At 44.4% G+C, this 26,962-nt stretch overlaps 16 protein-coding genes across 16 annotated transcripts; 7 read left to right on the forward strand and 9 right to left on the reverse strand.

Annotated features, from left to right (window-relative positions):
- Positions 1–544: 544 nt before the first annotated feature.
- STF2 (LALA0S04e00100g1_1) lies at positions 545–805 on the forward strand (the record flags this gene model as incomplete). The annotated part of the gene is made up of 1 exon (XM_022772540.1): positions 545–805. One exon carries the CDS (start codon positions 545–547, stop codon positions 803–805), a length of 261 nt encoding a protein of 86 aa, XP_022627995.1.
- Positions 806–2,020: 1,215 nt separating this feature from the next.
- Positions 2,021–2,986, reverse strand: ECT1 (LALA0S04e00122g1_1; the record flags this gene model as incomplete). Its single annotated transcript, XM_022772541.1, has 1 exon — positions 2,021–2,986. One exon carries the CDS (start codon positions 2,984–2,986, stop codon positions 2,021–2,023), a length of 966 nt encoding a protein of 321 aa, XP_022627996.1.
- Positions 2,987–3,116: 130 nt separating this feature from the next.
- LALA0_S04e00144g (LALA0S04e00144g1_1) lies at positions 3,117–3,940 on the reverse strand (the record flags this gene model as incomplete). The annotated part of the gene is made up of 2 exons (XM_022772542.1): positions 3,117–3,751; positions 3,841–3,940. 2 exons carry the CDS (start codon positions 3,938–3,940, stop codon positions 3,117–3,119), a joined length of 735 nt encoding a protein of 244 aa, XP_022627997.1.
- Positions 3,941–4,062: 122 nt separating this feature from the next.
- PRP18 (LALA0S04e00166g1_1) lies at positions 4,063–4,818 on the reverse strand (the record flags this gene model as incomplete). The annotated part of the gene is made up of 1 exon (XM_022772544.1): positions 4,063–4,818. One exon carries the CDS (start codon positions 4,816–4,818, stop codon positions 4,063–4,065), a length of 756 nt encoding a protein of 251 aa, XP_022627998.1.
- Positions 4,819–5,042: 224 nt separating this feature from the next.
- TFG2 (LALA0S04e00188g1_1) lies at positions 5,043–6,254 on the forward strand (the record flags this gene model as incomplete). Its single annotated transcript, XM_022772545.1, has 1 exon — positions 5,043–6,254. One exon carries the CDS (start codon positions 5,043–5,045, stop codon positions 6,252–6,254), a length of 1,212 nt encoding a protein of 403 aa, XP_022627999.1.
- A 363-nt stretch (positions 6,255–6,617) lies between these two features.
- RPL38 (LALA0S04e00210g1_1) lies at positions 6,618–6,854 on the forward strand (the record flags this gene model as incomplete). Its single annotated transcript, XM_022772546.1, has 1 exon — positions 6,618–6,854. The coding sequence occupies one exon, from the start codon at positions 6,618–6,620 to the stop codon at positions 6,852–6,854; it is 237 nt and encodes a 78-aa protein (XP_022628000.1).
- A 185-nt stretch (positions 6,855–7,039) lies between these two features.
- LALA0_S04e00232g (LALA0S04e00232g1_1) lies at positions 7,040–8,653 on the reverse strand (the record flags this gene model as incomplete). Its single annotated transcript, XM_022772547.1, has 1 exon — positions 7,040–8,653. The coding sequence occupies one exon, from the start codon at positions 8,651–8,653 to the stop codon at positions 7,040–7,042; it is 1,614 nt and encodes a 537-aa protein (XP_022628001.1).
- Positions 8,654–8,852: 199 nt separating this feature from the next.
- CWC24 (LALA0S04e00254g1_1) lies at positions 8,853–9,566 on the forward strand (the record flags this gene model as incomplete). The annotated part of the gene is made up of 1 exon (XM_022772548.1): positions 8,853–9,566. One exon carries the CDS (start codon positions 8,853–8,855, stop codon positions 9,564–9,566), a length of 714 nt encoding a protein of 237 aa, XP_022628002.1.
- A 29-nt stretch (positions 9,567–9,595) lies between these two features.
- On the reverse strand, positions 9,596–11,776 carry CUL3 (LALA0S04e00276g1_1; the record flags this gene model as incomplete). The annotated part of the gene is made up of 1 exon (XM_022772549.1): positions 9,596–11,776. One exon carries the CDS (start codon positions 11,774–11,776, stop codon positions 9,596–9,598), a length of 2,181 nt encoding a protein of 726 aa, XP_022628003.1.
- Positions 11,777–11,952: 176 nt separating this feature from the next.
- On the forward strand, positions 11,953–13,338 carry SWC4 (LALA0S04e00298g1_1; the record flags this gene model as incomplete). Its single annotated transcript, XM_022772550.1, has 1 exon — positions 11,953–13,338. One exon carries the CDS (start codon positions 11,953–11,955, stop codon positions 13,336–13,338), a length of 1,386 nt encoding a protein of 461 aa, XP_022628004.1.
- Positions 13,339–13,521: 183 nt separating this feature from the next.
- Positions 13,522–17,700, reverse strand: MMS22 (LALA0S04e00320g1_1; the record flags this gene model as incomplete). The annotated part of the gene is made up of 1 exon (XM_022772551.1): positions 13,522–17,700. One exon carries the CDS (start codon positions 17,698–17,700, stop codon positions 13,522–13,524), a length of 4,179 nt encoding a protein of 1,392 aa, XP_022628005.1.
- A 1,080-nt stretch (positions 17,701–18,780) lies between these two features.
- BUD6 (LALA0S04e00342g1_1) lies at positions 18,781–20,952 on the forward strand (the record flags this gene model as incomplete). The annotated part of the gene is made up of 1 exon (XM_022772552.1): positions 18,781–20,952. The coding sequence occupies one exon, from the start codon at positions 18,781–18,783 to the stop codon at positions 20,950–20,952; it is 2,172 nt and encodes a 723-aa protein (XP_022628006.1).
- Positions 20,953–21,245: 293 nt separating this feature from the next.
- On the reverse strand, positions 21,246–23,399 carry EST2 (LALA0S04e00364g1_1; the record flags this gene model as incomplete). The annotated part of the gene is made up of 1 exon (XM_022772553.1): positions 21,246–23,399. One exon carries the CDS (start codon positions 23,397–23,399, stop codon positions 21,246–21,248), a length of 2,154 nt encoding a protein of 717 aa, XP_022628007.1.
- Positions 23,400–23,526: 127 nt separating this feature from the next.
- Positions 23,527–24,495, forward strand: TAD3 (LALA0S04e00386g1_1; the record flags this gene model as incomplete). Its single annotated transcript, XM_022772555.1, has 1 exon — positions 23,527–24,495. The coding sequence occupies one exon, from the start codon at positions 23,527–23,529 to the stop codon at positions 24,493–24,495; it is 969 nt and encodes a 322-aa protein (XP_022628008.1).
- On the reverse strand, positions 24,492–24,959 carry NKP2 (LALA0S04e00408g1_1; the record flags this gene model as incomplete). Its single annotated transcript, XM_022772556.1, has 1 exon — positions 24,492–24,959. One exon carries the CDS (start codon positions 24,957–24,959, stop codon positions 24,492–24,494), a length of 468 nt encoding a protein of 155 aa, XP_022628009.1.
- Positions 24,960–25,564: 605 nt separating this feature from the next.
- SFH1 (LALA0S04e00430g1_1) lies at positions 25,565–26,647 on the reverse strand (the record flags this gene model as incomplete). Its single annotated transcript, XM_022772557.1, has 1 exon — positions 25,565–26,647. One exon carries the CDS (start codon positions 26,645–26,647, stop codon positions 25,565–25,567), a length of 1,083 nt encoding a protein of 360 aa, XP_022628010.1.
- Between the last annotated feature and the right edge of the window lie 315 nt (positions 26,648–26,962).

The raw sequence follows: 26,962 nt of genomic DNA on the forward strand, positions 1-26,962 counted from the left end.
TTTTTTTATTGGTTTTTCGTGTTTATGCTCACAACGGTTACCGTAAACCCGTTCTGGCCAACGTCTCCGGGCTCACTCTCCCGTTTCACCCGGCACACACCGCTACTCCTCGAATACCACACTCGCTTACGACCAAAGCTCAACGAAATTCCGCCCCTTTCCACCCCGTATATTCTTCTATCTCTAGTCGTTTCCGCTAGCAGCTTCCACCCAGCCTTTCTTTCCCATACTAATTTAATCTCGATTTCGGCTAGGTGGAGAGAAAAGAAGAAATCAAGGGAATCAAGGGGGACCCCTACGAAAAGGGAAACTAAGACTCACACGACAACAAAAATAGCGGGCAAGGAACGATGACCACAGTTTGGAATCGCTCAACTGGCATTTCTCGTTGTGGTATATAAGGCACTAGATTCTCGCCGATCATAGTGTACCGTAATCTTGATTTACACTTACATTCCTCCCAACAACGTAGTCTATACCTGTAGACACACCCCACTCACACAGATACATTCACAAATTTCAATTTCAATACTTATCTTACACCATGACTAGAACTAATAAATGGACAGTTCACGAAGATAAGGCCGAGTCGCATTACTTTACCCACAACGGCTACTACGGAGCAGCGCCCAATGGTGTCAAGAAGCACGGGTCCGGAAAGGGCAATTGGGGGAAACCGGGCGACGAAATTCAAGACCTCATCGAGACCGGCGAGATCCCACCAGTGTTCCATAAGCAAAGGCGTGGATCCAATGTTCAGGGCCATGAACGCAAACTAGGCGAAGTGCAACAATTTCACGAATAGGACAGTAACGAAGGCATATAGTTATACAGCTGATTAAATAGGCCGCATAACACGAGTTAATGACACAGTATAAGAAACGTTTACGCTTACCTGGCAAGAGTTGTATATTTGTAAAGATCTGCCAAAGGTGTAACAGAGACCTCAACGTTGCTTTAAACTGCTGGAAGCATACAATTGTGTTATACGTTGAAAGCACATATCATTAGAATAAGGGCAGGCCGCCCGGGGCATGCGTCAGCAACTATTCAAGGTATGGGGTTGCACCAACGACCGAAGTTCGAATCAGACCTGGCAGGAAAAATCCCTAAACTTTGGTAACACGTGACCGGCGTCAGATGTCAAGCCGTAACAAATGATAAACATGTACCATTCCATTCCGTTAGCAACGGCGGCTTTCTGACTTACTGGCTCCCAACACGTTTGCGCCGGAGCTTCTTTTTTCAACAACTCACTGACTTTGACCTGTTGCGAGTTCTTTATATCGGATTGTATGTAAAGAGCTTGAAACTCAAAATCAAAAGCGTCACACCGAAAAGGAACTGACTATTGATCCCATTTTTCAATACCAGCGATCATATTGCAAACTTCGAAGCTAGCTGTATTGTTCTACCACCTTATTGATTCTTGCTTTCGATCCTCATCACAATTTTGCGACTATAAGTTCGTCTTTAACTCAAAATTGGTGTCAGCGTCTCCTTGTATTGAGCCCTGTTATTATTGGAAGTATCCAAACGGGACAACAGGAACCGATCAAGGTGCTTGATTGCAGTTTCCTGACGGCTCTGAGCTAAAAGGTGGCTGATGCAAAATCTGGACATGAGCCGCTTGACTGACTTCATGTGGCACCGGGACGTCGAAAAAACTGCCATGAACCCTCGCGCAGCTTTTCGAGTTTTTTTAGACACTCACAAAAGCTAAAGTTGGGCATTTGCGATTTGATCGGTTTCCGAACCCATCTACCAAGAACATGGGCCCGCACAAGTCTTGGCACCGCGACTAGAGTCGCCGTAAGTGAGGCTGCAATGTAACATCATCGACGCGCATCGCAGTAGTGCCAAGCGTTACCAACACTTTCTATCATCGGAAAGTGATGCCATCAAAACAATTCGTCTTAAAGATGTTGTGTACCCCGATGCATCGTGTAGAAATCTTTGCGACACAAGCAACCCGGCCAAATCGCAAACATTATCCTCAGAATCCTAAATCAGCGGCATCTCAGTAACCGGACATACCCTTCTTAGTGTTGCGGGCAATATAATGGTCGCGATCCGCGACAATTCGTTTGAGGATTGTAGCCTTGTCCAAATATGCAAACGGTCCAGTTTTTAGTTCAGGGTCGTCTAGATGCCAAATTTTCTCCACTTCAGGCCTAGTGTGTGGTTCCACCACCACTGCGTCGACGTATTTGCAGCTCAGCACACCAAGAACTCGTTCAAGGGGTGTCATCACGCAATCATCCCTAGTCGAGACTCCTACCACCAACCTTTGTTCAGGACCGTGGCGAGCACGCAATTCTGCGAGCTGATCAATGTGGCCAACATGAAATAAGTCAAAATCGCCCTCAATGTACACTATGTTGTGTGAGATCCACTCGAATCCACCACGTACCACCATTTTGTCCTCTGAGGCCTTTCCATCAAAAACATAACACCAAGGACTGCGGCCGTCTGAATTGGACGCATATCGTGTCAATTCGGAGGTATGGCTCTCGCACAGCGATGGATCGCTACTTGTTGTGATTCCAGTCAATATACGATGGATAATGTCCGTAGTACTGACACCTCCTGTACGTTTTACCACCAGAAATCTACCCATATCTTTCACCTGTTGGTAGCAATCCTCGCCATTCGCATCTGTTGTGATGTCGTCGCCATGCACCACGTACCAGCAATTGTGAGCGTCCAGAACTTGTGGTTGAGTCACATAGGGTGCGTCCTCGACCACTTCGCTGCACCAACGATTGCTACGAGTATGGGCATAGCGTTCGAGCTGTGTCATAACGGGTTTCCCACCCTTGTTGTACGTAATGTCCTTGTCGTTGTGCACTCCGCACAGCAACACGCCTGAATCGGTACTTGCTGGTGGTATCAAGCTCCGGGCTTGCAGAATGGCCCCGGCATGCCCATGGTGAGTGAAATCAAAGCACCCGTCAATCCAAAGTCTATCAATTGGGTGGTTCATCAATGTTGTTCCTGTTTTTTTTTGTATATCTGTCCTTGTACATAGTGGTGTATGAGTTCAAAGTTCATTGAAGACACCGTTTTTCTTAAAGATCCAAAGCAAGTGAGCCAACTGGCCAAAAGCGAAGCTGTTAGTACACTGGATACTGTTTCTGGGGCGCCATACGTGGTGCACCTTGGTTTCCGTACAACCCCCTCGACTTTGGCAGAGTTGATGAAGCTGCTGCTGGTGGAGGAGGTGCTGCTGCTGTTGCGGCCGTTGTAGGATTAGGCCGAGCTGCAGCAGCGCTTGATGGAACACCTGCCGGTGAGGGTCGTTGAGCTTGCTGTTGGAGATGTGCATTGTGGCTATTAATGGCTTTTTTAGCAAGATAGTTGTAGATCATTGCGCAATTGCGAGTAGAGCATGCGTTCATCCACGCAAAAAGAATGCCCAGTACTGGTGGCAACGAGATCAGCAGATCCAAAAAGATGTTTCCGTGCATCTTCGCCACCAGTTCTGCAGGTAAGTCTAGCTCTTTTTCCGCCATGGAGATGAGTTTGGAATGAACCGAATACATGATGATGGGCCCTATAGTTGGGATTATGGATAGCATTGGAGCGAGTCCAAGCCCCCAGTTCAACCACAAACATCCACATAAACACCTATCATCTTTCCAGGCTCGATTTTGTAGCTTTTTCCAGAGTTTTTTCTCGCGCGTAGGGCAGTATTCCGGCAGTTTGCGTCTTTTGCGTTTGCCCTCCGGTGATACCTCATAAAACGGATCTGTTGTGAGAAGATTTTGATTGTTAGTACGTTCAGCCGCTGTGAGGTGCTTGGAAATAAGCTTCGTATGCTTCGTAGTTGAATCATACCTTTGGTTGGCTGAAAGCGTTCGCCTGCGTAGTCGTTCCACTTGTCAGTAGCGTAATTCTCTGCTAGATTTTCTATGAACCCCTGCACCAACGAAGTCATTTGCAGTAGTTGTTATATGCTGGCCTAAATTGTTGCTTTCCTGTTTTTATTCGGTACTTCGGATTGCGTTGTAGTCCGGCTTAGATAGTAGTTTAACGGTCATCTACCAGCTTTGCCAAAAATCACTCTTGATGGAGCTGTGACTTCTTACGACGTCCGTCTGCTGCCGAAACAGCTGCGAATGACACCAATCGCTTCACGCTGGTGATCCATAGTCGAGTGGTCTCATCCAGCATCACATTGGCGATCTTGTCGCGGCCCTGAATACGTTCATGCGCACTACGGGCATGAATACCTACCGATGTGACACCGATTGGCCATGCCACGTTTCCTATACTGAGTTTAAGGTAAGATTGCGTGGCTTGTGCAAACTGGGCATGCTGAATATGGTACAGAATGGTTGCCACTGATGTAACAAGCTCGGCAGCTAGTGTTTGCTTGCGAAGCTGCACCAACAATGGGTAAAGGGCTTTCTTTGTTTCGACTAACAATTCCGGCTTGTAATCTGTATCCTGCCACTCCTGCACCAGTTGGTGTATGTATAAGTTGCACCTCCTTGCCAGATTCGCGGCTAGTGCTGGATCAGTGTCGCCAATTGCCGCGACTGCAATTGCAACGTCAGCGTGCTTATCCTGTTCACAGACGTGTTTCACGCGTTCCGGACGCGTTTGAAGCCTCTCCAACACCAATTCCGACAATTCTTCAGTAGATTCTACAACCTTTTCGGGCTCTTCAGCTGCTTCTTTGTCTACACTAGTGGCATTTGCAGTATCTTGTCCCGCGGTCGTTTCGGGCAAATCTGGCGTTGCAAGAAGCGGTTTTTCAAGCTCTTTTTGTTTCTTGGCTATTTCAACTTTTAATAGGCTACTCAAATCCATCTCTTTCCGATGAAAATGTCCATTCCTAGGGCTTCTTAGGCTCGTTTTTATGATTCTTCGTCTTCCTCGATGCGATGCCCTTTGATATACGCTTGGTAAATTAGACTACAGTAAAATGAAATGACGAACTATCTTAAACATCTACAATAACCACCCGAAAAGTGTACAAAAGAAGCTCTTTCGGGACCATTTCGGAACGAATTTCGACTCAAATCATCTCAAAGATGAGTACAGAACCAGAAGTCAAAGACGCGAAGCCCGAGAAGAGTGCTGGAAACGAGTCTGGAGACGAATATCTCTCGCAGGACGAAGAAGTGTTTGATGGCAATGATATCGAGGACAATGAAACGCGAGTGTACGAAGAGTCTCTGGACTTAGACATCTCTACCAGCGCGCGGCAGGTCTGGTTAGTACGTCTGCCGAAGTTTCTGGCGGAAAAGTGGCGTCACAAGTCTAACTTGAACGGCCAGGAATTGGGCAAAATACGCATTAATAAAGATAGTCAGACGATCCAAATGTTTCTGAAAGAAACTGAAGACAATCAAGAGATTCCTCACCAGTACGATTTGGAGTTGACCAAGAAGTTGGTGGAAAACGAATATGTGTTCACGGAGCAAAACCTTAAAAAATATCAGCAGCGTGAGCGAGAGCTCGCAGCAGACCCAGAAAAACAGAAACAGGCTTTCATGCGGCGACAGGAACGTGAAGAAGAAATGAAGAAGAAACAACAGCTGCTCAAACGGCGTAACAATAAAAGGCGGTTTCAAAATCGAGTGATGACAGACCGCGACGGACGCGACAGGTACATCCCCTATGTCAAAACCATCCCTAAGAAAACTTCGATTGCCGGTACGGTATGCCATGAATGCCATGTTATTCCGTCGATGGCTGACCCACACTACCACAAGATCGTTGAACAACGTCGTGACATCGTTCGTAACGTGCACAAACCAACGGTCACAGTTCTGGACCAGACGCCCGGTGTGACCATGAGTCACGCCGGTATGTCGATGCGCTCAGATAATTCCAATTTCTTGAAAGTTGGGCGTGAAAAAGCCAAGAACAACGCACGCGCCATTCGTATGCCCAAGAAGGAGCTACTGGACTTTTTGTTCAAGCTGTTCGATGAATATGACTACTGGTCGCTGAAGGGGCTCAAGGAGCGTACCAAACAGCCTGAAGTTTACTTGAAGGAGTGTTTGGACCAGGTAGCCATTTTAGTCAAGAAAGGTCCTTACGCGCTGAAATATACACTTAAAAACGAGTACAAGCGACTCAAAGAAGCTGAGAGAGCCGCTCGATTGGGCGAGTTGGCTAAAGACGATGAAAACGGCAGCAATGATGACGAAAATGGAGACGGTGGGAACAATAACGATGATAACGATAATGGTGATCCAGATGGCGAAGATGAGATCGAAATGGAGGACATTTTGTAAGCTACAATAGTATGAACAGAATATCACTGGGTGTGACTGTTATGACCTGACCTGATACATCCGTACATTTAATTGACATCCGGACACTCATATTTTTATCTTTTGGAAATTTTATCTTTTCATTTAATCTCGTGACCGTCTACTTTGTCATGTGGTATGTGTACCCACGCAAAAATGAATCTTGAATTTACAATCACGTGAGAAACATATTCAGGCAGTGCTGAAACTTCAACCACTTCGATGGGAATCTCGTCTTCCAGGTAGATACAGTTAAACTTGACTAGCCAAATATTTCTCTTCGAAACCTTCTTTTCGTTAACATTTTAGCGCTCTGATCATCGTTTGAGTTTCACACATACTACAATGGCCAAGGAAATCACCGACATCAAAGAGTTTTTGGAACTAGCCAGAAGAGCTGACGTGCAGTCTGCCACCGTCAAAATCAACAAGAAGTTGAACAAGTCCGGTAAGGCTTTCAGACAGACCAAGTTCAAGGTCAGAGGCTCAAGATACTTGTACACTTTGATCGTCAACGACGCCGGTAAGGCCAAGAAGTTGATTCAATCTTTGCCTCCAACTTTGAAGGTCAACAAATTGTAAGTCATCAACTCTCCAGCAGACTGACCTAGTGACTGGCCAAACGGATCGGCTAACATTATCTAGTTTTAAAAGAATACGTGTTTCAAGTACATTTTTAATTGAGACTTTGTGCATTTAGTGAAAAGTGTAAACGGAGCTGTTTTATAACCTCGACTGCTGTACTATTTTGGTACATACCCTTCGTCCTATGCGTCTTTCTTTGTCTCAAGCGTTGCTGTAACCTCGTTGGCCGCTTTTTGTACAGGCGCTTCGTCTGTCGAAAGTTTCCGCCTATCGACAACCGTCAAGGGTTGTTTCTTTCCCTGATCCTGTTGAGAGCTGATATCGTCATCGTTATCGTCCATCAGTGCCTGTGAAGACCTCCTGAAGCCGGTCTCCTTCGGAGACGGGATGATATGCACGTCCTCCTGGTCATTGAACGACACTTTGCGTTTGTAGGATTCAAGTTCCTTGACGTTTTCTAAAATCGTAGATGATGCTTCTATGCCTTCTGCCTTGACACCCACCTTACCAGTGGCTTCTACCGGCTGAGCGGCAACATCTGGAGCACTTGAAATGACAGTAGTTGGACCATTGACTTCGTATTTGTCGCCGCCAATTAATTCTGCGGTTCTGATCCAGCGTCTGCGTCTTGTGTATTTTGAGAACGAGTCCTCGGTCGAAGGCTTCTTCCAGGTATTATCATAGTAAATGTACCCGTCGTCGGAGTTAGGCTGCGCCGTAGTCCTGGGTCGCGAGCTTGGCGGCTGAATCGCGCCGTCGTTAGTCATATCAAGTCGCCACGTCCTGTCCACCCATCTCCAGGACATTCCCATATTTTCCTCAGGTAGCTTGAATTGCTCCGGAGATGGAGCTTCATTAATAAACTCGTCTGTCCATGGTGCTCTTTCGTAGCTCAACATATTAGAGGTCCAGCCAATACCTAGCCACCTCCTCTGGTTTTCGTACAGCACATAAGTGAACCTGATAGGCTTTCCTTCATCCGTGTTGCTTCTGTGCGATGATAACTTCTTGACCTTGTTCTGGACCGCCGCAAAAATGCCTTGACTTTTGTTGGCGCCACTTAAGTCCAAACCAGTGACGTAAAACACCAGTAGTCTCACTATCTTGAACCTCCACAAGAGCTTTCGGCTTACTATCGACCATGAAGAGTGGTATGTCAAGAAGTACACACCGGCAAACAATAACAGACGACGCGGTGGGAATATGAACAAGGTGATGATCACATACAAAGGCGACAAAAAGATAGTTGTAAACAGTAGTCGTTTGATGTCGTTGCCGGTCAAAACCGCAATCGGTGACAAAAGAAGATCTGCCTTGGCGTTGACGCGAGTTATAACCTGGACTATATCGTCAAGTGTGGGTTTTTCCTTGATCGAGTCCTCCACAAACGAATCTAGCAGCGAGTAACACCACAGAGTCCCCACAAGCACCAAATGTCCAAAGAACCGCAGCATATTTTGGAAGTACAGCACCACTGTAATGTAACTTGTGACTACCAACACACTTGGCCAAATGTCGTCGTTGGTCCATGTTGTGATGCTCAGTACTTTATCTGCTATTATCAGATACGGATATAGTCTTACCAGCGCCTTAGACACCGTGGGTGGCGTTGAAGTCAGCAGCGGCGATGACTCCACTGCTTCTTCGCCTCCTGCTTGCTCCGTTTCGCTTCTGCTTCTCCCTGCATGGTGCTTCATTGCACTCCGTAAAACCTTATTAGTTTCGCCCCCCAGCCGCGCTTCTGGTTCTTTCACAAACTGTGCTCTAGTTTCCCGCTCCTTACCGCCCTCACTCATCGCGTAACTCGTCTTTGAGGCAGTGTGAATCCTTGCAAGAGCCGCAATGTCAGAAGTTTCTTGATTTTTATTACTTGGCTTTTTGTTGAATATAAAATAAGGTTCGAGTTTAATTAGGCATCCTACCTCATCTTGAATTAACAATGACACTTGAACGAGTATAAAAAGGAAGCACCTTTGAGTGATCCAGGACCAAAGGATGTTTAAAAAACGTATAGTGAAGGCTGGAAAGACTGCTCACAAACGGCAGAAGATAGTAGAGCCACCGCAGAGCCCAGATACATTGTTGAAAGAGGAAGCTTCAATTGCATCGCGGAAGTCATCGCGCAGCTCATCGCCTGATCAACGTTCTACAGGAAAGGACGATAACGAGGGGGAAAGCCCTAAACAAGACTGGAAGGAAAAACTTGGCAACGAGCAACACATAAAGAGCGTTAAGGCCTCAGACATCGATGAGAAAATTTCAAATTCTCCTGCTGCATCGATTTCGCTTTCGAGGCTGGACCCTGCCAAGCAAAACGTAAAAGACACGAAATCGACGCTTTATATGGATTATCAGCCAGATATTTGCAAAGACTACAAGCAAACCGGCTATTGTGGCTACGGTGACAGCTGCAAATTTCTACACGCGAGAGATGATTTCAAAGCGGGCTGGAAACTCAGCCAGGACTGGAAAATTGATTTCAGCGAAGAAGAGGTGAAAAGTATAGAGGAAATTCCCTTCAAGTGCGTAATTTGCAAACAGGATTATTCCAATCCGGTTGTAACTAATTGCAAACACTACTTTTGCAGCGCTTGCTTCATGAACAGAGCGAAAATAACAACCAAATGTTATGTCTGCTCGCAGGACACGGGCGGCGTAGCTCGAACCGCGAAAAACCTCCGCAGCGTACTACAAAAGCGTAAAACTTGATTGGAGGTGGAAAAGTGTGTCAAATTAATCTACGGGAGATAGTGATAGAAACTGCTATCGTCAGGATCCCTCTGCATATATTCTCGCTCGACAAGTCTATCCACACTTTTATGAAAAGTGCCTGGGTCGAGCTGAAATCGTGATGTGACAGATTCTCGTACTTTCTCAAACAGTTGATCGGAATACAACTTTTGGTTGCGTTTCAGTACCCTTACAATCGCGGCTTCGACACATTGTCTGCGTTCACCCAAAATTTCTGCTGTGGGGCTATCATTATTCGATGTTGCTTGCGTCTCTGACTCAGATTTACTCAAAACAGCAAGAACTTTCACTTTTGTAGTGGGTGACGAGAATGAGTGATTGATACGAAATTTGTCAGAGGGAAGAACCTTTTTACTCATAGGCTGCTTTTTCAGAAGTCTCGTTTTTGGAGCAATGGCTAGTGTTAAGAGGTTTCTGATTAACTCATTTTCCGGGATATTAGTGAGGTCGCTCATATCTTGAGTGGTCAATTCTTCGTGATTCTCGAAGAGCATAAAAATTATGGCGGCATAAATCGGCATTGTAATGATGTGATAACTTTTTTTGAATTGAAACCCGATATCTAGAGACCCAAGGTGGTAGGCCCAAGTGAGGACCCTCCCACTGTAAGTTTTCATATAATAGTTTTCATAATCCAGTTTCAAGCCTTCAAGCGCAGCTGGTAAAATAATTTGTTTCTCGTTACTCGTCTGCTGAAACGGCCAGCAAGTCCATGTAAGTACGCTCATATCGTATGCATATGGAACCTGGTATGATTGATGGAACCTCGTGTTGTTGACCTGTGATACAGAGATGTCTCTAAACATACCCTCTGGCTTTAACGTAAAAGACCCGCCAACCTCTTCCTTCATACGATTAACCAGATGTTTCTCCAGCTTTATGGGCGAGCGCTGCTGTAAGAGACGTTTGGAGAGTTGCTGCAGGTACAACTTTTCGAAAACATCCTTATCTCTTAAGAGTTTGAACATCGCTATAGCCTCTTCCATTTGCAATTTTGTCAAGTCCTCAGCCGCCGATGACCGCAGTAGAGAGTCTAAGTACGTTGCCAAGAAGTCAGCATTTCTTTTCCCATTATGGCTCAATATCACGGCAAAAGCTTCATTGACTGCCTTGATGTCGATCGAGTCGTCGTCTGCTATGTCCCTCAAAACCAGCTCGTACTTTTTTTTCATGTCAATTAGTTCTGAAGTCCATTTAACTGCTGCCTGGGTTCTCTTCTTTAGCGTTAAGTCTCCTGTAATAGACATCCCCTCACCTGAAATGTATTGAGAACACTGCTTCCACAGCCGTTTCTTGTCCTGGGGGGCACGAGATAAGCTAAACATCAGTCTCAAATCAGAGTGCAAGTCTTTTCGCAGTAGTTCGGAAACAACCTGCTCTGTGACAAACTGAATGTTGTCTGAAATCAGTATACCTTCGACAACCGTCGAGAGTTTGATCATTATGTCCTGATTCAAAAATTTGGCATCCACTTCCCGCTCTTTATCCAAAAGTACTTGGACTTCTTTTGGATACGAGATAGCTTCACCAGTATAGTTCGTAATAAAGTTCCGGTAGAAATCTCTAGTATCCTGCAGTAAGGAAGGCTCAAACTCTGTAAGATAGTAAGTGTCGCTTATATCCGTAAGAGTCTCCATCATTGCAATCAAAGATTTTAGAGCTTGAAAGTCAACTGTTTCGGACCCAAGTCTAGCATTGTTGATTTCTTTTCCCATCTGGCTGTGCACTTCACCTTTTGAAGCCTTCAGAATGATATCTCGAAATTTCTCAAGTCCCATGTCGTAGATAAGTTGCCTGCGGTTCTCCTTGCAGTAGACCTTATCAAGATACATCGTTATGTCGCTAATCAATCGAAGAGACTCGCAATGCTTATCCCATACTTGCAATAGCGTCGATAGTACATTTGTTGAAGAGGTCTCGAAAGCTGAAATCTTGAGCTCGTGGAGCTTTTCTTCGAAAAACCTACCAATCTTTTCATACAGCTCGGCTCCCTGCTTACGGAGTGTCAAGGTGTACACCACATTGAAAAGGACCTCGAAAGAAAGCTCGCTGACACGCCCGTCATAAATCATCCACATCGCATTTTTTAGTACTTCCCAAGAATCGCCGAACGAAGGGGCCCTTTTATCACCAAGCCCTCCAGGCGATCGTATTTGGATCTTGAACATAGTGCTAAAACGCTATATTTAACCCCTCTGTCTCACCTTTGAATAGTTTGATCTGTGTGTCTACCTTTACAACTTAGAACTTTAATTAAATTCGATATATTATAATGCACTTCATCTTCATAATTCGGAATACGACACTCCAGATAGCGTAAAGCGGACAGAAATAGCCGCGTAGAATGTCCTCCTCTGATATATTCGATGTCTTAAACATTCAAAATCGCCGAGCAGGTAGCCCTGGGTCCTCAGGTCTAACTCCGGTACCAAGCCGAACGCCAAAACCGCAGGTAAGCGGGATGCAGCGAGAACTATACAACCTGTTGGGAGATAACACGCCACCTATTGCAGTTCAAAAGGGGAGCAAGTTCAAAGATAAGATGAGAACCATGGCGAAGCCATCTCCTTGGAGTTTTGCTGAATTTGAACCGCGACAAGCAGTGAAGCTGAGACATTGGGTGAAAGGTTCAAAAGAACTGGTGGAACAACAACCTCAAGGTAGCGCCTTTGAGAAATATAACACCAAACTCACTATTCCGGAATTTACGGAGGAGGAATACAATTCTTTTATGGGTGAGAAAGATGAGACCAAAGATGCTTTGCAAAAGTGGAATTTTCAAGACATCAAACAGCTATTCGATACTTGCAAGAAATATGATATGCGATGGTTCATCATACAGGACAGGCTCAATTTGGAAGGCGAGCACACTTTGGAGGATCTGAAAGAGTTGTTTTACCTCGTTTGTCGCTACTATTTTTTGGCCAAGAACCCGGATAACCCTCTTATAGAATCGCTTTCTTTTTCGAGAGAGAAGGAGGTCGAGCGTAAAAAGTACTTGCAAAGGCTTCTGTCTAGATCTGCTGCTGAGATTGCTGAGGAAGAAGCTTTGATTGTGGAGTCTAAAAAGTTCGAAATGGCGGCAAAGAAGACGTCAAGTGAGAGGGAAAGTCTCTTGCGGCTTTTGGATTCTCCGAACTCTGACAAGCCCATTGCTCAGTTTTTGACGTCTCAAGGAATGGCGCAGCTTTACAACGGCCTACTTTCTGACAAAACCAAGAAACGAAAACATGAGCAAACAGTTCCGGAAAATCCATGGATGAAACAACAGCAGCAGTTTGCTCAGCAAAAGCAGCAGATGCAGCAGCTGCAGGAACAAAAGATCGTTACCAACAATAACATCCCTAATGATCAGAACCAAATCAAAAAGACGAAAAAGCAGAAGCAGGAAATGCAAATAGCCGTAAAGAGGAAAGCTGATAGCGAGTATGCCGAGCAGTTGCTTCAAGGGTTTACTCTCGAGGAACGAAAATCTTTGGGTGTGCAAACTCATGGGGAGAAACTACCTTCTGGAGTTTATCTTAGGTCTAGTCGGATATCGACATTCAAGGCGGCAACTCAGACCAAGATTGCTGCTACACTGCAAGAACTGGAGCTTCCTAGTAGGCCGGCAATGCCAACCTATCAGGTTGTGCATAACCACGAAATTTTACTTGCCCGCATCAACAGTATGCTTGATCTGAAAAGGCAGGTTGATAAGCTGGAAGCAGAAAAGGACGTAAAGAAATAGGAGATCAGCATGGCTCCAGCACGGTCTGTGTATCCTTACAGTTCTTCATCGAAGATGGGCATTGCAAATATTCAAAAATGCTGTAAAAATGCTACATCTATTATGTAGCGTATCGAATGCTTGTTATATGCAGTATTATAGAGAATTCACCTTCGCACAGGTCAAAAGCGGAACCCTTTCCTCTTACGATAGTAAAGCACTGAGTGTAGTGAAGCACCTTCTGGTTGCTTCATGAAGGTTAGGAAATTCAGAGGTTTTTTGGAAGTTCGGATGGATGGAGGGGCCATATTTCTGGAGAAGCTTCCTTACTGGATAAGCTGAGGTGCCGGTGCTTAATCTGTGTGCTGATGGTGCACTATTTCCAAGGAACGACCTGCATTTCGCAGTGAGTGTCTCATACTCGATGAAACCTGATGATATGAAAAGGTTTCTTATGAGAAAGAGAGATATCTCGTAGTAAAATTCGCCCTCATAGAAGCCTTTGAATGATTCCGCATGCGATGACCGATGTGTGGAACAGATATATGAATGCAATTGGTAAAGAGCAGCAAAATCGGCTGAGTTAATCTGGTTGTGGGCTTTTTCGAGATGCTTATTGACAAACCGAACCAAGGTTGATAAAACAAACCACTGAATTTCGGTCCGTGACTCTTCCTCGGTCGAAGCGTTTATTTCAATCAACTGGTAAAAGAAAAGGTATTCATTGAGGTATATGTCTGCACCCATGGAAGACTCCAATTTCTCCAGGAATTGAGACAAAGATAATCCTTGACTAGCAATTTTGAGAAGCTCGTCTTCTAAAAAAATGGCTCTCTCGAGCTCACCTTTTTGAGAAGATAGAACTTCTCGGAAAATACTCTTTTCAGTTTCAGTGTCAGAGATGTTAAACTGGCTCTTGAGATAGAGGAAGGCGGGATTCGATTTCAAGATATCGACATATTCCCGGTTCAGGATTTTAGTCAACTCCATTACAAGCGGCTTGCTGATCGGTCTAGTAAGCAATTCTTCTTTGAGTTTTGTGACTAGGCTTTCGATGAATGAATGGTCTTTGACCTTCTTAAAGGCGTTTAAAGCGCCCGTGGCCACTTCGACATTGCCAGCAAGGTACGAAAGATTACTGTGCACCTCGAATTCATTATCCCGTCGAGAAAGCGCTTTTAAAAACTTAGTCAACGCGTAGTCAACTGGCTCGAACAACGAATCCACAACTGTTTGCAACAGTTTGTGCCGGATCTGAAGGAAAGAGTATTCATCGCAGTGCTCAACGACAAGGGTACAAAAGCGAACATAATGCTTTTTTGATGCACTCAGTACGTTATTGTAATTCAGAACGGACCACCAAGTAATGGCCTTCTTTGAAGCGAGCAGCTTGGTGATAACAAAATAGAATTGGAAAAGATGATCATCATCATCGGCTAAATCTGAAAAACCCTGGTGCAGATGTGTCATGACCCATGTCACATCTAGCAAATGTAAGTGCTTCCCGAAAAACTTCAAGAGAGGGACGAGCTCTACCTTCTCTTTTACTTTGATCATGAACATCAGAGCTGGGTAGAGCGATTTCAAAACAAAAGGCATCGACTTTTCGAGGAAAGGCGCTACGGAGTAGATCTGCTTGAGAAACTCACTTAATGTCCTAAAAACACTCAATCCTCGATATTTGACTACCTGCTGAACCGCCAGCGAGGCAATTCTTGCCTTCGTGATGAAAGTCTTTCTCGCATTTGTTTGCAGCAAACAGCAAAATCCTGTTAATATTAGTCCGTAAGCCTCTTCTAGGCCGAGTACCTTTGGATCGCTTGCCTCGATATATGGATGGCAAAGATCTTCAAATTTCTGCTCAAAACTCGAATCTGCATGCCCTGCGAGAACTAGTAGTAAGTTTATGCGGTTAGCTAGCAGTGAACGAGAGGTCAACGATATTATTTGACCTATAGGTGTTATTCGCTCCATTTGAACGGGGGACAAAGGACAGGCTTCGACAAGGTCAATAAAGACATTAAATACTGTCTTGGGCGACCTGCTCCATGTTGGCGTACCGACAATACCTAGTTTCGTTTCGAAAGAATTCTCTTCCGGGAAATTCTGAAATTTCCGGCTCTTGAAGAAATTATAGAACTTTTGGATCAATGCACCATCAATATTCCAACTGCAGTAGCTAATGGAGTAGTAAATGAATTGAAGCCAATCATTAGCTTCAACATAAGATGTCCCTATCTCTGCGATCTGCCAGCATGTCTCCTCATGAGGAAATTGTCGCAGGATAATGAGTGCAACTTTAGAGGGGAACGACAACGAACGAATTCTTTCCCAAAGTTCAGGGCCTTTGACCATGCCTTTGATTAGGCTGGCCATTAAAGCATAGGATTTTTCGAGCAAGCTGTCGTTCAAATCGCTGAGGTCAGACTTGGAAATTAGTTTAAAAAAAGAGACTGTGTGATCGAGAATTTTATTCGTAATATCAGCGGACAACAGTTTTGAGGTACTTGAGTAACATCGTATCTCATTCAACATGACTTGGCAAGCAGCTATCTGATAAAAGTGAACCGGCTTAACGCGATTTCTTAGAAGATTAGCTTTAGACCTAAAAAGTTGATGGAAGTTATCAACAACCACCCATAAGCCCGGGACATTCAATTGACCCAAAAGTGGTACAATTAGGTTATTCATCGAATATATTTCTAGATCAGATGCTCCTTTTTCGACTATGTGGTTGAAGACAACCTCCAAAGTCGATGCGAGATTTGTGTCATATGTGGAGATTCTATAAGGCTTTCCGGAAAGAGTAAAGTCTATAGTTTGTGGACCGGCAGGTTTGTTACCGCACACTAGGGACATCAGTGGAAACTGGACCTTAGAGCTTGCTTCGGTATTGTCCACAAAATTTGCTTCGGTGGTAGTATCTCGATCATTTTTACCCGTTTTCTTGATGATTGCAAATCTGTTCCCTTCTTCTTCGACTGCTGTGTCAAAAATAGGCTGCTTCACTTTCGTAGATGAGAAAACATAACTTTTTACACTTTCCATGCCCTGTGCATTTTTCTTTAATCCAGCGTTGGCGGCATTGCCTTCTTGACCCATGTTGTCCACATGAGACTGAACCTTGGTCGACAGCCGAAAAGAATTTTCGTAATTCGCTTTGAGATGAGAACGTCTCAAGGACCTTGTCTTGATGCTGCCCGCGGACTTTCTCGACCTTGTATCACCTCGAGATAATACACCGTTGACATTTGTTTTACTTCGCTTGGCCTTGGTATGAACTTTAGCTGCAAACGCCCGCCGTGAATTATGTGAAGGAGGAGCTGTCTGTTTCCGGCTAACTGGCGGTTGGCTGCCGTGCCTCCTTGCTGTCAACATAGCATCAATTATATCATCAGCTCCTTTCCTCGAGCTCTTTCTTTCTTCTATGATTTTCAAATCTGAATCAGAAACCTCCGGCGAAAAAGACGGCACACCAGATTGTGGCACATGTTGCTGCATCGATGCGGGCTGTAGGTGCTCCGGAGTGAAGATCATATCTGCCTCCTCCTCTGGCAGTTTTTCATCATCAGACAAATCGTCAAAAGCGTACAAATCGCCAAATTTGTCCTCAAGATAATTGCCTATTGACTGCATGTATTCGCTATCGTGCTCATCTCGGTAAAGATTTTCCCGCATAATTTCGCTTTCACCATCCACCTGATCGTCCGCTATAAAGAAACTATCACCAGCTGAGGGGTTAGCAAGAATAGACCCATTGTTGTTCACTTTTCGCTTCGCAACACCCTTGCCCTCTCTTTTTGGCCGATTTAATCGGGTCGGTGCTGATTTTTCATTATCTTTGAGGGCCCTTTTCCACATCATTCTTGGTAAAATGCCCCGAAACCCGGTTTGCAAGTTGACGTGCCTGCCCCTATAATATACCGCACTGTCATCTTCGGAAGAGTTCCAGCTTTCTTGAGTCTGATGAACGTTAAAGTTGCTGTCTTCCACTTCAGGAACTCGAGGGGGACCTATGTCCTCTTTCCATTCGGCGTCCTGTGAAGAACTACCTTCCAAATCTTTCCAGTCATCCTGTTTTCCATCTTTTGTCCGATCTGCAAGTTCTTTGGGAAGTTCAAATCCTCTCAGTAACTGCTTGTGTCGTATTCTGTCGAGCTTGTAAGGATTCTTCTGGACAGCCGTTCTTTTTCTAAAAGACCTGAATCTTTGTGTTGCGATCTCTCGTCGCTCTTTTATACCTTTCTCGTGCTCTCGCGATATATTTACCACGCTTAACTGCTCTTTAAGAGGGGTCTCTTGCCAATCTGGCTTCCATATCACCGCTTCAGATTCTTCAGCCTCCGAGTCTGATACACATGCGGCGCCGGCAACGTCACCCATGCTCCATCTGAGCGGTAAACTTGCCAACTTATGAAAACTGCTTGACGACCTGCGATCTTGGGTTGTCAGCTCTGAAACTCTCACCCATACGTGTTCTTCCTGTTTAAGTCAGAAGGCGAAGTATGGAGAAGTGATTCAATTTTCAACTGTTTAGTGGAAACTGAATTAATTTACGTGTAATCCGATCTTCGAAGTAGCTCATCAACAAAGTGAGACCACGTATTTATAGTTGCAGGACTTCCCGTGAAATGTGGCTTTAGTCAATTAATGATATTGCTGCTTTTGAGGCCCTCTTGTAGCTTCACTTTTGGATTAGATACCGAAAAGTATTGGGAAAACGCGAGAGGCTGCCGCGATCGTCAGGAAGGTTTAAGACAATAAACGCTCGTGAGTGAGCTGGACATAAACACCTTAAAACTCTAAACCAGGTTCGAGACACTGCTGTGAATCCTCTTTATACTCAAATGCTCGGGATTGGTGGAGCACGTGAAGCAAAAGTACAGACGTCCAAATCCCTACTGAGATGTACATCCTAGAAACGAATACACACGTTCAAACACGTCAAGTTGCTTCGCTGTATCGCCGTTGACCATTTGTTCTGATCAGAAAACTACAATAAGTCTATCAATTCACTGGCAAACAGACGAGTTTGACCTGTAGAACCGAAACAGGTCAGTTGCCGTGATTCACACCCGAAATGGGCTGTTTCCGACCTAAAAAATGAATGTCTTTTGTTAACCTACGATATTTCGAGAAAAACCCTGGCCCGGCACAATAGACACTACATAGCGTAAACACGTTTTTTGGTGTAACAGTGAAGCAAGATGAGACACTCAGGCACCCGCTTGCTTAAAGTTTCGATGAGCAGATCGGTACATCGGTTCGTGTACGTTCTCAGCTGTTCGGGATTCTCATTCCTGCCTGATCTCACATGTATTTTTGGTCAGATGATTATCGCGTGCTTGAAGATCATCTCGAAATTGTAAGTTATTGTTGTGTATTATTCCCTTCACGCACACACGCACACACACGCACAGACTCCATTCATCGGTCAGTAACGCTGACAGGATACATATTTGGATGGAAAACGAAAATTCCGATCAAACGGCTACATCAAATCCCACTGGTAGCAGGTCTTCGAGCCAGTCGTCAGGTCGAACCTCTCGCAATGCGTCGAGCATTGAAACGAGTGTAACGAAACTTCTAATGTCGACAAAGCAGCTGTTACAACGGCTCACACAGTGGTCAAAAGGACAGGCAAATGAAAAGAACGTTTCAGATGCATATGTACAACTAGGGAACGATTTCAAATTGGTCACGAAGCAATTTACCCACGCAGGATTAGAGGTCTCTGATTTGGGTGATCTTCCGTCCAGCTTACGGCAGGTCTTGGAGGTGGCCTTGCGAGAAAAGCCATCAGAAGAGACTTTAGACAAGTATCTTCCTAGCATTCGGGAGATTGTGGTTACCCTTCTAGACAAGCTCAAGGTCAAGCAAACCCTACTCAAGAGCACAAGAAATAGTGTTAAGCCCCCCTACGTCACTCCCAGGACATCTCGTTCTGGTGTATCTTCAAATGCTGCATCTGGTAAATCTACGCCGACTCACAGAAGCTCGGATTCTGTAAGTGAGAAGGGACAGCCGTCACGTTCCAGGTCTCCAGCCGCAACTAGCACACCAACTAAGGAAAACAACACACCGCTCCTCGTTAAGAAGCAACGTGAAGATCAGGATGCAGCCCTGGCTCAACTCAAAAAAAGCGATACGTTGCAGAGAAGAGCATCGAAAAGATTCTCGGCATATCACATGGCAAAGCTAAGTCATCAGTCTACAAGCGAGGCTGCAGCTTTGGCGACTCCTCCAAAATACGTCGGCGATGGTTGGAACAATCATGATTATAATCTGCACACAGTCCCCGCGACAAATAATGCGGAACAATCGGCAGCCGTACCGAACAACGACATATCGATCGAGGCGGAAGATGCAGAAAAGCGCGTGATGGTATTTTTGACACTGGAAGGAAGGACCAAACAGTCTTTCGTATCACTGCCGGCATCTTTCAATACCCTCAAACTTCTTTTCGTGGAGAAATTTACTTATACACCTGGGTCCAGTAGCTTTCCTGAAATTTGCATCAAAGATCCTGAATACGACGTTTTTTACGAGCTGGAATCGGGGCATCTGGATAAAATTAAAACCGGGTCCGTCTTAACTTTACAAACTTCTGGCATGTCATCCCCAGACGAAAAAAGTTTGACTGGACTTTTGCAAAGTTTCGAAGAGCGTCTAGGAACCAAGCAAGAAGCTCTGCTTGAGGAAATACAAAGAATAAGGGACTTGGCTCCATCGCGTCAGGAACCGCTTTCTCAACTACCAGGGAAAAAGCCGGATGAGGTCTTCCAAGTGGAAATTGAAAATCTGAGACGGCAGCTTGCCGTTTTACTTCAGATTCATAACGCTAAGACAAAGATCTACGAGGAAAAGATCGCTCATATTCTGGCAAAAGTCTCTAAATTCAAGAGTCTGTCGTTCAACTCGTCTACCTCTGCTAATCGCGTTTACATGGAAAAAAGCCATTTAAAGCTCTCTGAGGTTTCTGACGGGCTACTTGGCAAAGTGGATGACTTACAAGATGTGGTGGAAGCACTAAGAAAAGATGTCGCCGTAAGAGGAGCGAAACCTTCTAAGAAGAAACTTGAAGCTGTTGGTGCAGAGTTGGCAGAGGCTCTAATTTGTTTGCACAAAATGGATCAACATATTTCGCTTGAGAAGCCAAACTGGAAGAAAATCTGGGAAAGTGAACTTGAAAAGGTTTGTGAAGAGCAACAATTCTTGACCTTGCAAGAAGACCTGGCTTTCGATTTCAAGCAGGACCTTGATAAAGTTCAGGAGACTTTCGACCTCGTCAATTTGTGCTGTGAGGAAAAGGAGAAAAATCCCAAAAAAACTAACAATCCTGTTTTACCAATTGCAAAACCTGGGACGTTTAATCAACTAAGGGATGCTATGTTAAGCGAGGTTGCGGCGCTAGAACCAGATCACAATGAAAGACTCGAAGCAATAGCGAAGGCGGAGAAATTGCGGAACAAGGAGAAAAACTACCGAGACAACAGCGAATTTGAAGATGAACTGGGTACCTTTGTTGTTTCCCATAATTTCAAAAAAGCTGGCGGCATAAGCGAAATAGATAAAGAGCGGCAAAGGAGAGATGAGGAAAATTTGCGAGCGAATTTCAAGCCGATGACGACTTAAATGGAAATAAAATAGTGCATCTAAGGGTGTTTTTCAAGCCGTCGTGCCAGATTTCAAAAGTGGTGCATTGATCTTCTGTCGCTCCGAGAACAGTATAAATCTCAATTCAGTAAGATATCTATGCTGGGCAAAGTTGTGCATTATGTATATAGAATCTCGCCTCTAGTAATGATGCTATAAACAAACTTAAAAGGTGCACCGTTTAAACCCAACCTGGTGCGCTTGTGCTAGAGCTAGAATTAGTATCTGATTGTGGAGCACGAACACAGCATCCACTCAAATGAAGGTATGAATTATTGATCAAAACGCATATTTTGAGGTTCAGACACTCCCAAATCAACGTCGATAGCACAAAAGCGTACTTTCGTTGTGTAGCACGCCAAATTTGAAATAACCTTATCTGCATTTGCGAATGCGTTATAGCGACTAAAGCCCTGTCGAACCTGCTTCTCCAGCTTAGCGATATAGGTCCTACTTGTGGATATTGCAAGGAAATCATCTGCCAGTCTTAATAAAAGCTTTTCATCATTATTGTCACGGAAAACCTCTTCCTTATCGACCATATCATTGTATAGGAAATCGACGACATGAGCAGAAAAACCAGCACCTTGAAATAAACCTGCCTTCCTCAGATAACATACACCCTTGTAAGTAATGGAGCAATTAAACATCTGGTCGTGAAGGGTATTTAAAACATCATCCTTGCTCAGGAAGGTTGTACGAACATTGTCGATAAAAACACTTTTGCTCTCTGAGGCTACCTCACCGTTAACGCTGTAACGTTGTTTAAAAATATTCCTTTTAGAATCAAAAAAGGAATACAAGCGGACGTAAAAGTCTGGAAAGCAGTCAATAATGGTCTTAATGATACTTTCTGCCTTGGTTCTCGGAATTGAGTCATAGCACGACCGGATATCGAACTTAACGAAATAGATTGGAGGAAATTCTTGATACTTCGCCATCAAATACCGCTTAAATTTGTCGATAGCTGGAAGGACTCTCAACGGAGAGTAAAGCCTGTTTGAAAACGTAGTCTTGTGTTGAGACTCTGTTTTGGCCAAGACGTAATGTAGAACATTTCCCATTAGTCGAGTAGTATTTTGTGTCTGGTCCAGCTGCGTTTTGAGCTGATCTGTGGACTTCAATTTTAAAGGCACAAATATCACACGAAAGTCATCCTTCTTAGTCTTAGGGGTCAACCTAAGAAATCCATGCGTGAATTCGCCATTGATCTTATGATTTGAGCAGCGTTCATTAATCGTAAGGTATTTTGCCAGGTACGACGTCAAGAATGGTTGCGTCATCCGGGACCAAACGTCAAAATCGAAGAAAAGAATGTCTTGAGTGGCCGACAACTCAGTACAATAAAAAAAGGAAGTTATCAGAGATGGGAGAAACTCCCCAAATAACCACCCATAAACGACTTTTAGTATAATTCCGCGCCTGGTGGCCTCCGTGCTGTCGATCCTTGCCCGTTTCCCCAACCATCGCAGGTCCTTGATTTTTATGCCTTCAACAAGCAAGTCAACCGGGATGCGCCCATGCACGTTGAGTTTCACGAGGGCCGAAACCTTGGACATTACCACAGATTTATTATGCTTTGAGCCAAAAAATTCTAAGGGAAACAACTTCACCAGTATGGCTGTCAAAAATCTGATGACTGTATTGGCGCTTGTTTGAAGCTCTTGGTGTGTAGCACACGCTTCCACATTTTTATGTCTACAAAAAGCCCGAAATACAATCCTGTAGTTCAGCCTTTGGTGATTTCGAATTATTTGATGTAGAATGATTCGAAGATACGGACAACGAGGCTCCAATAGTCTTCTTACTTCCCCTGAGTGTTCTGTGCCATAAAAAATCTGAAGCCAAAAAAGATGAACGGTCGTTGGGAGAATATCGGCTACTTTACGCTGCCCTTTGTTTCTGTACAAATAGGATGAGCTCCCCACAGTTGAATGAAATGTTTGCCCGAATCTTGCAGGGTGCTCGTGAGTGGGCCCTGCAATTTGTCGAAAGTGACCATCCTTGAATTCATAGATTACTGAATTGACGATGAGATCAACAAATGGACGGGTTCCTATAATTTTGTGCAGAGTCCTCCATATACCACATTTTAGAAGCGCAACACTGAAATTGGTCGATTCACAGTGGACAGTACTCAGAACATCAGCATTCTTAGCTACTTTATACCCATAGGCTAAAACGTTGTTGCTGCGATTGGTGACTAAAAACCGTATGCATTCATCGACCACGGATGCATGTTCCGTAGATATCACTGAAGGACCAGAACTGACTACTGAGTTTCGAGCAACGAATACATTCGAAAGTGCATGCTTCAATTGGTCATCTGTTCCAGTCAAGCGAAATCTTATATTTTCTATGGCATCCTCATTATCACAGAAACTGGAGAGAAGATCTTGTGTGATATAATCTTCCAGACTTTTCATAAATTTGTCACTGTGTTGATCATTCAGTTATAATTCTGAGTTCAGTACTTCAACTTGTAGTAATATAAATTCAACACGCGCACGGAATTGTAAATAGTGAGTTACAGCCCATGTTATGTGAGTGAGTATGGTCAAGAAGAAACAGAATCCAAATCGTATCAATTACCAGGAAGGTATCATCAATGATCGCTTGTTGCAGGTAAGAAATGCCAGCCTTTCTAATGACCCCCAAGTGAAAGTAGTTTGGACTGTGAATATACGCGCTCAAGACAGCCAACAATTTATCCAGTTCATACGTGAAAGTGTTCAGGATCATGACCCAATTGCCTTCCAACATATCAAAAGAATTAAGAAGAGTGAACAAGAAGGGATTTTAACCGTCATCGTGTGCTCGAAAACTTTCGTTGAGCAACAAGATGACTTTCTCGAACTCATGAAAAAGTCTTCTCTCGACTACTTCGATGTGACCGACAGGTCCATAGTACCATCGGCAGCACCTTCTACAAAGGAGCTGAGCTTAGTGTGGTCAACATTGTATTGGCCTCTTGTATGGCGCGGCAATCCCAATGATCAGACAATGAATGAGTACGTTTTTGATATGCCATTTATTGAAAATATGCTGGGCGCTATAAGCAAAGAGGCAGCTAGGCGAGCTCAGAATACAACGGAGCAGCCCATAGTATCAGCCTTCGTGAACCCTAAAACAAAAAAAGTCATATATAGCACTGATTCTCGGTGCAGTTCCTCACCTCTAGATCATAGCATAATGCAAGGGATAAGATCTGTTGCAGCCTCAGAACACAAACGCCAAATGATTGAGAAGGAACAGACAGAGGATGAAACCTACCTATGTCTAAATTTCGACGTCTACACCACACACGAGCCGTGTTCAATGTGTGCGATGGCTCTTATACACTCTCGCATCAAGAGATGCATCTTTCTGCAGCCCATGCATAGGACGGGTGCTCTGGAAAGCCAAAGTGGTGATAGTTACTGCATACACAACAATCATGCGCTTAATTCCAAGTATGAAGTCTTCAGATGGTTGGGTCAGGAATATCCAGTGCCGGAAATTGAAAACGACATATGCTGCTAGGATTGTGCTTTCTTAGCATGCTCGACTAAGTTTTCTAGTCTATTCTGAATAGACTGAATGTTTGCTGCATCTTTCAGAGGTCTCATCTCTTCTTCAATGATCCGGAGTTTCTGTGTATAAGCATTAATATCAGAGTTTAGTTGAGTCGTTCTATCGTCAAATAACTGGTGCGCCGAGTATAGGGTGTTCACCAAATCCTCAACTGATACTGTACTCTTCAATTGCGTAGCTTCCAAATTATCTCTCGCGTTGGATCTAATCTTAATTAGATGCTCTTGGATTCTGCTTTGACTTCTTTTGACAAATTCCTCCTCTTTGATTTTCAGCTGCTGGTACACGTAAGCTATCTGATGACTGGATAGCTTTTCGTTCGCCTCAGTAACCAACGCCTGAAAGTGCGGCCAAGATAGCGACGTTGCGAGCAAACCTTGTGCTAAAAATTCCTGAACTATACCCTCGGACATAGTTCACTGGACTGAAACAAAGCTATCTTTTTGTCAGTTGAAATGTGTCTCTATGTTGCCTAAATTATTCAACATTCACTGCACTTCTGTTTAGGGAAGCCCTACTTCACAGTTACGAGATAGGTTTTCAACAAATATATGAAAAGGAGCAGTTTCTTAGCTGCTCCGAATAGATCCGAAATATCGTGTCAAGGAACTCTACTACTAGCAGTAGCTCCGTACCCTCTCAAAGACCTTACCTCGATTTTGACGTCCAGTGCATCTGAGAAAATGAAAAAAAGCCTGAAATGGATATTTGCCGTACGGAACTCTTTCCATTTCGCATTGAAGATTATATATGAGATCGTCTGTTGACGCTAGTGTTTTCGTGAGATACAGAAGAATGCTCTTGTTCAGCTCGGCATTTGTTGCCTTCAGGGTTTTGTAATGCCGTGTTGGCAACGGGGCGAAAGTGTTAAACAGGCTCTGAAGGATCAAACTTCAATCTTTTTTCCGCTCAAAATGAGGTGCTTCCCTCTATTCATAGAGTTGAAGTGTTATGTTAGTACTGCTATCCGCGAATAACAGTCTTGATTTCTATAGTACATTTACACTCGCAGAATGTTCTATATCCTCATTGTGGTCTCCAGGTCATCGACGCGTCTTTTCCGGCTGCGGCGCGATAATCTATCTTCTACTTTGGCACTTTCTCTTTTCAGTCTTCTTAAGTTTCTTTCTTTCTCAATTTCACGCTTTTCAATTTCCCATTGTGACAGTACCTCGACCTTAGGACACCAGTCTGCTCCCAAAGACTCAACACTCAGCCTGATTCCCGACAAGTAGCCAAACGCTGCCCCGTTTTCTATTTGATCAGGACTCAAATGGCCTTCAAGCCAATCTTTCCGCACTCGGAGCAATGCTTCATGCAGCGCATGTGATATAGCCGGCGCGAACTCCCGAGTCAAGCCAAGATCTTGAACTACCGTACTCGCGAAAAGTTCTGGGGTCAAAGTTTGATCATTGAGGTCCCACTCAAAATTGTCCTCGTACATTTTGTCATCCAGATTGCAGGTGAGATTGATGATGACGTGCAGGTCGGGAACCACGACGGACGCCAAAGTTGAGTATTCTTGCAGTTGTTCAGTGATAGATGCGCTTATTTGGGTGCAGACAGCGGCAGTGACAGGGAAGTCTAAGTCTTGGCAGTAAATGGCTGCGAACTGGTCTGGCGTGATAGATTGGTCGTTCAGATTCCACGTAAAAAAGTCAATCACTTTGTGGCCATTGTGTTCTACATTGAGACGTATTGGGATTATCACAGGTGCTAGATGCGCATTAGTTTGTTTTGAAAGCTTAACCTTGTAAGGTGTAGCGACTTTGCTTTGCAGAAATGTCTCACGTATTCTTGGGTACTTGAGAATATTTGTCGGATCGTCCTGAGCGTCCAGATCTGGCAAGGCATTTTCGTTGGCTAGATCTTCAGCAGATACAGCGGCTTTTCCATTCTCGTCTTCTTTGCCGTTTAGGTCTTTGCCCTCATCGTCCACAAACTCTTCCAGCAAGTCAGTCTCGAATTCGGCGTAGTTCACGACCTTGGAACGTTTGTGGCCCCTCGTTGGCTGACCTGTGATGAAACAAGGCACATTCTCATTTCTGAGCCTATTGTGGAAATTTGTGAGGTATGCCTGGGGCAGTAACTGCTGTGACATTGCAGTTATCCTTGCAATGGATGGATGCCTGAAGCCATCTCGATCTGAACTATATACTCTGAGAGTTGAATGTTCCAATTTTTACGTTAAAAGTGATTGTGTTCAAGAAAGCGTAGTTCGCCCGCCAAAACGTGCCATCTAGTGTGTTTGAAGTACGGAGTGGGCTCTCTCAGTTCTTCGTCTCTGTGCGTAATGCAAGTGTGAGGAAACCAGCATTTGGTAGCGTTCTCGCGACTTCAAGAAAAATCCAAAATGATATTAGCAGAAACTCTGGTTATCCAAATCAAGAAGACCAAATCACTTAAACGTCTCAGC

Source organism: Lachancea lanzarotensis, scaffold LALA0S04 (assembly GCF_000938715.1).
Source record: "Lachancea lanzarotensis genome assembly LALA0, scaffold LALA0S04, whole genome shotgun sequence".
Taxonomy (NCBI): Eukaryota; Fungi; Ascomycota; class Saccharomycetes; order Saccharomycetales; family Saccharomycetaceae; genus Lachancea; species Lachancea lanzarotensis.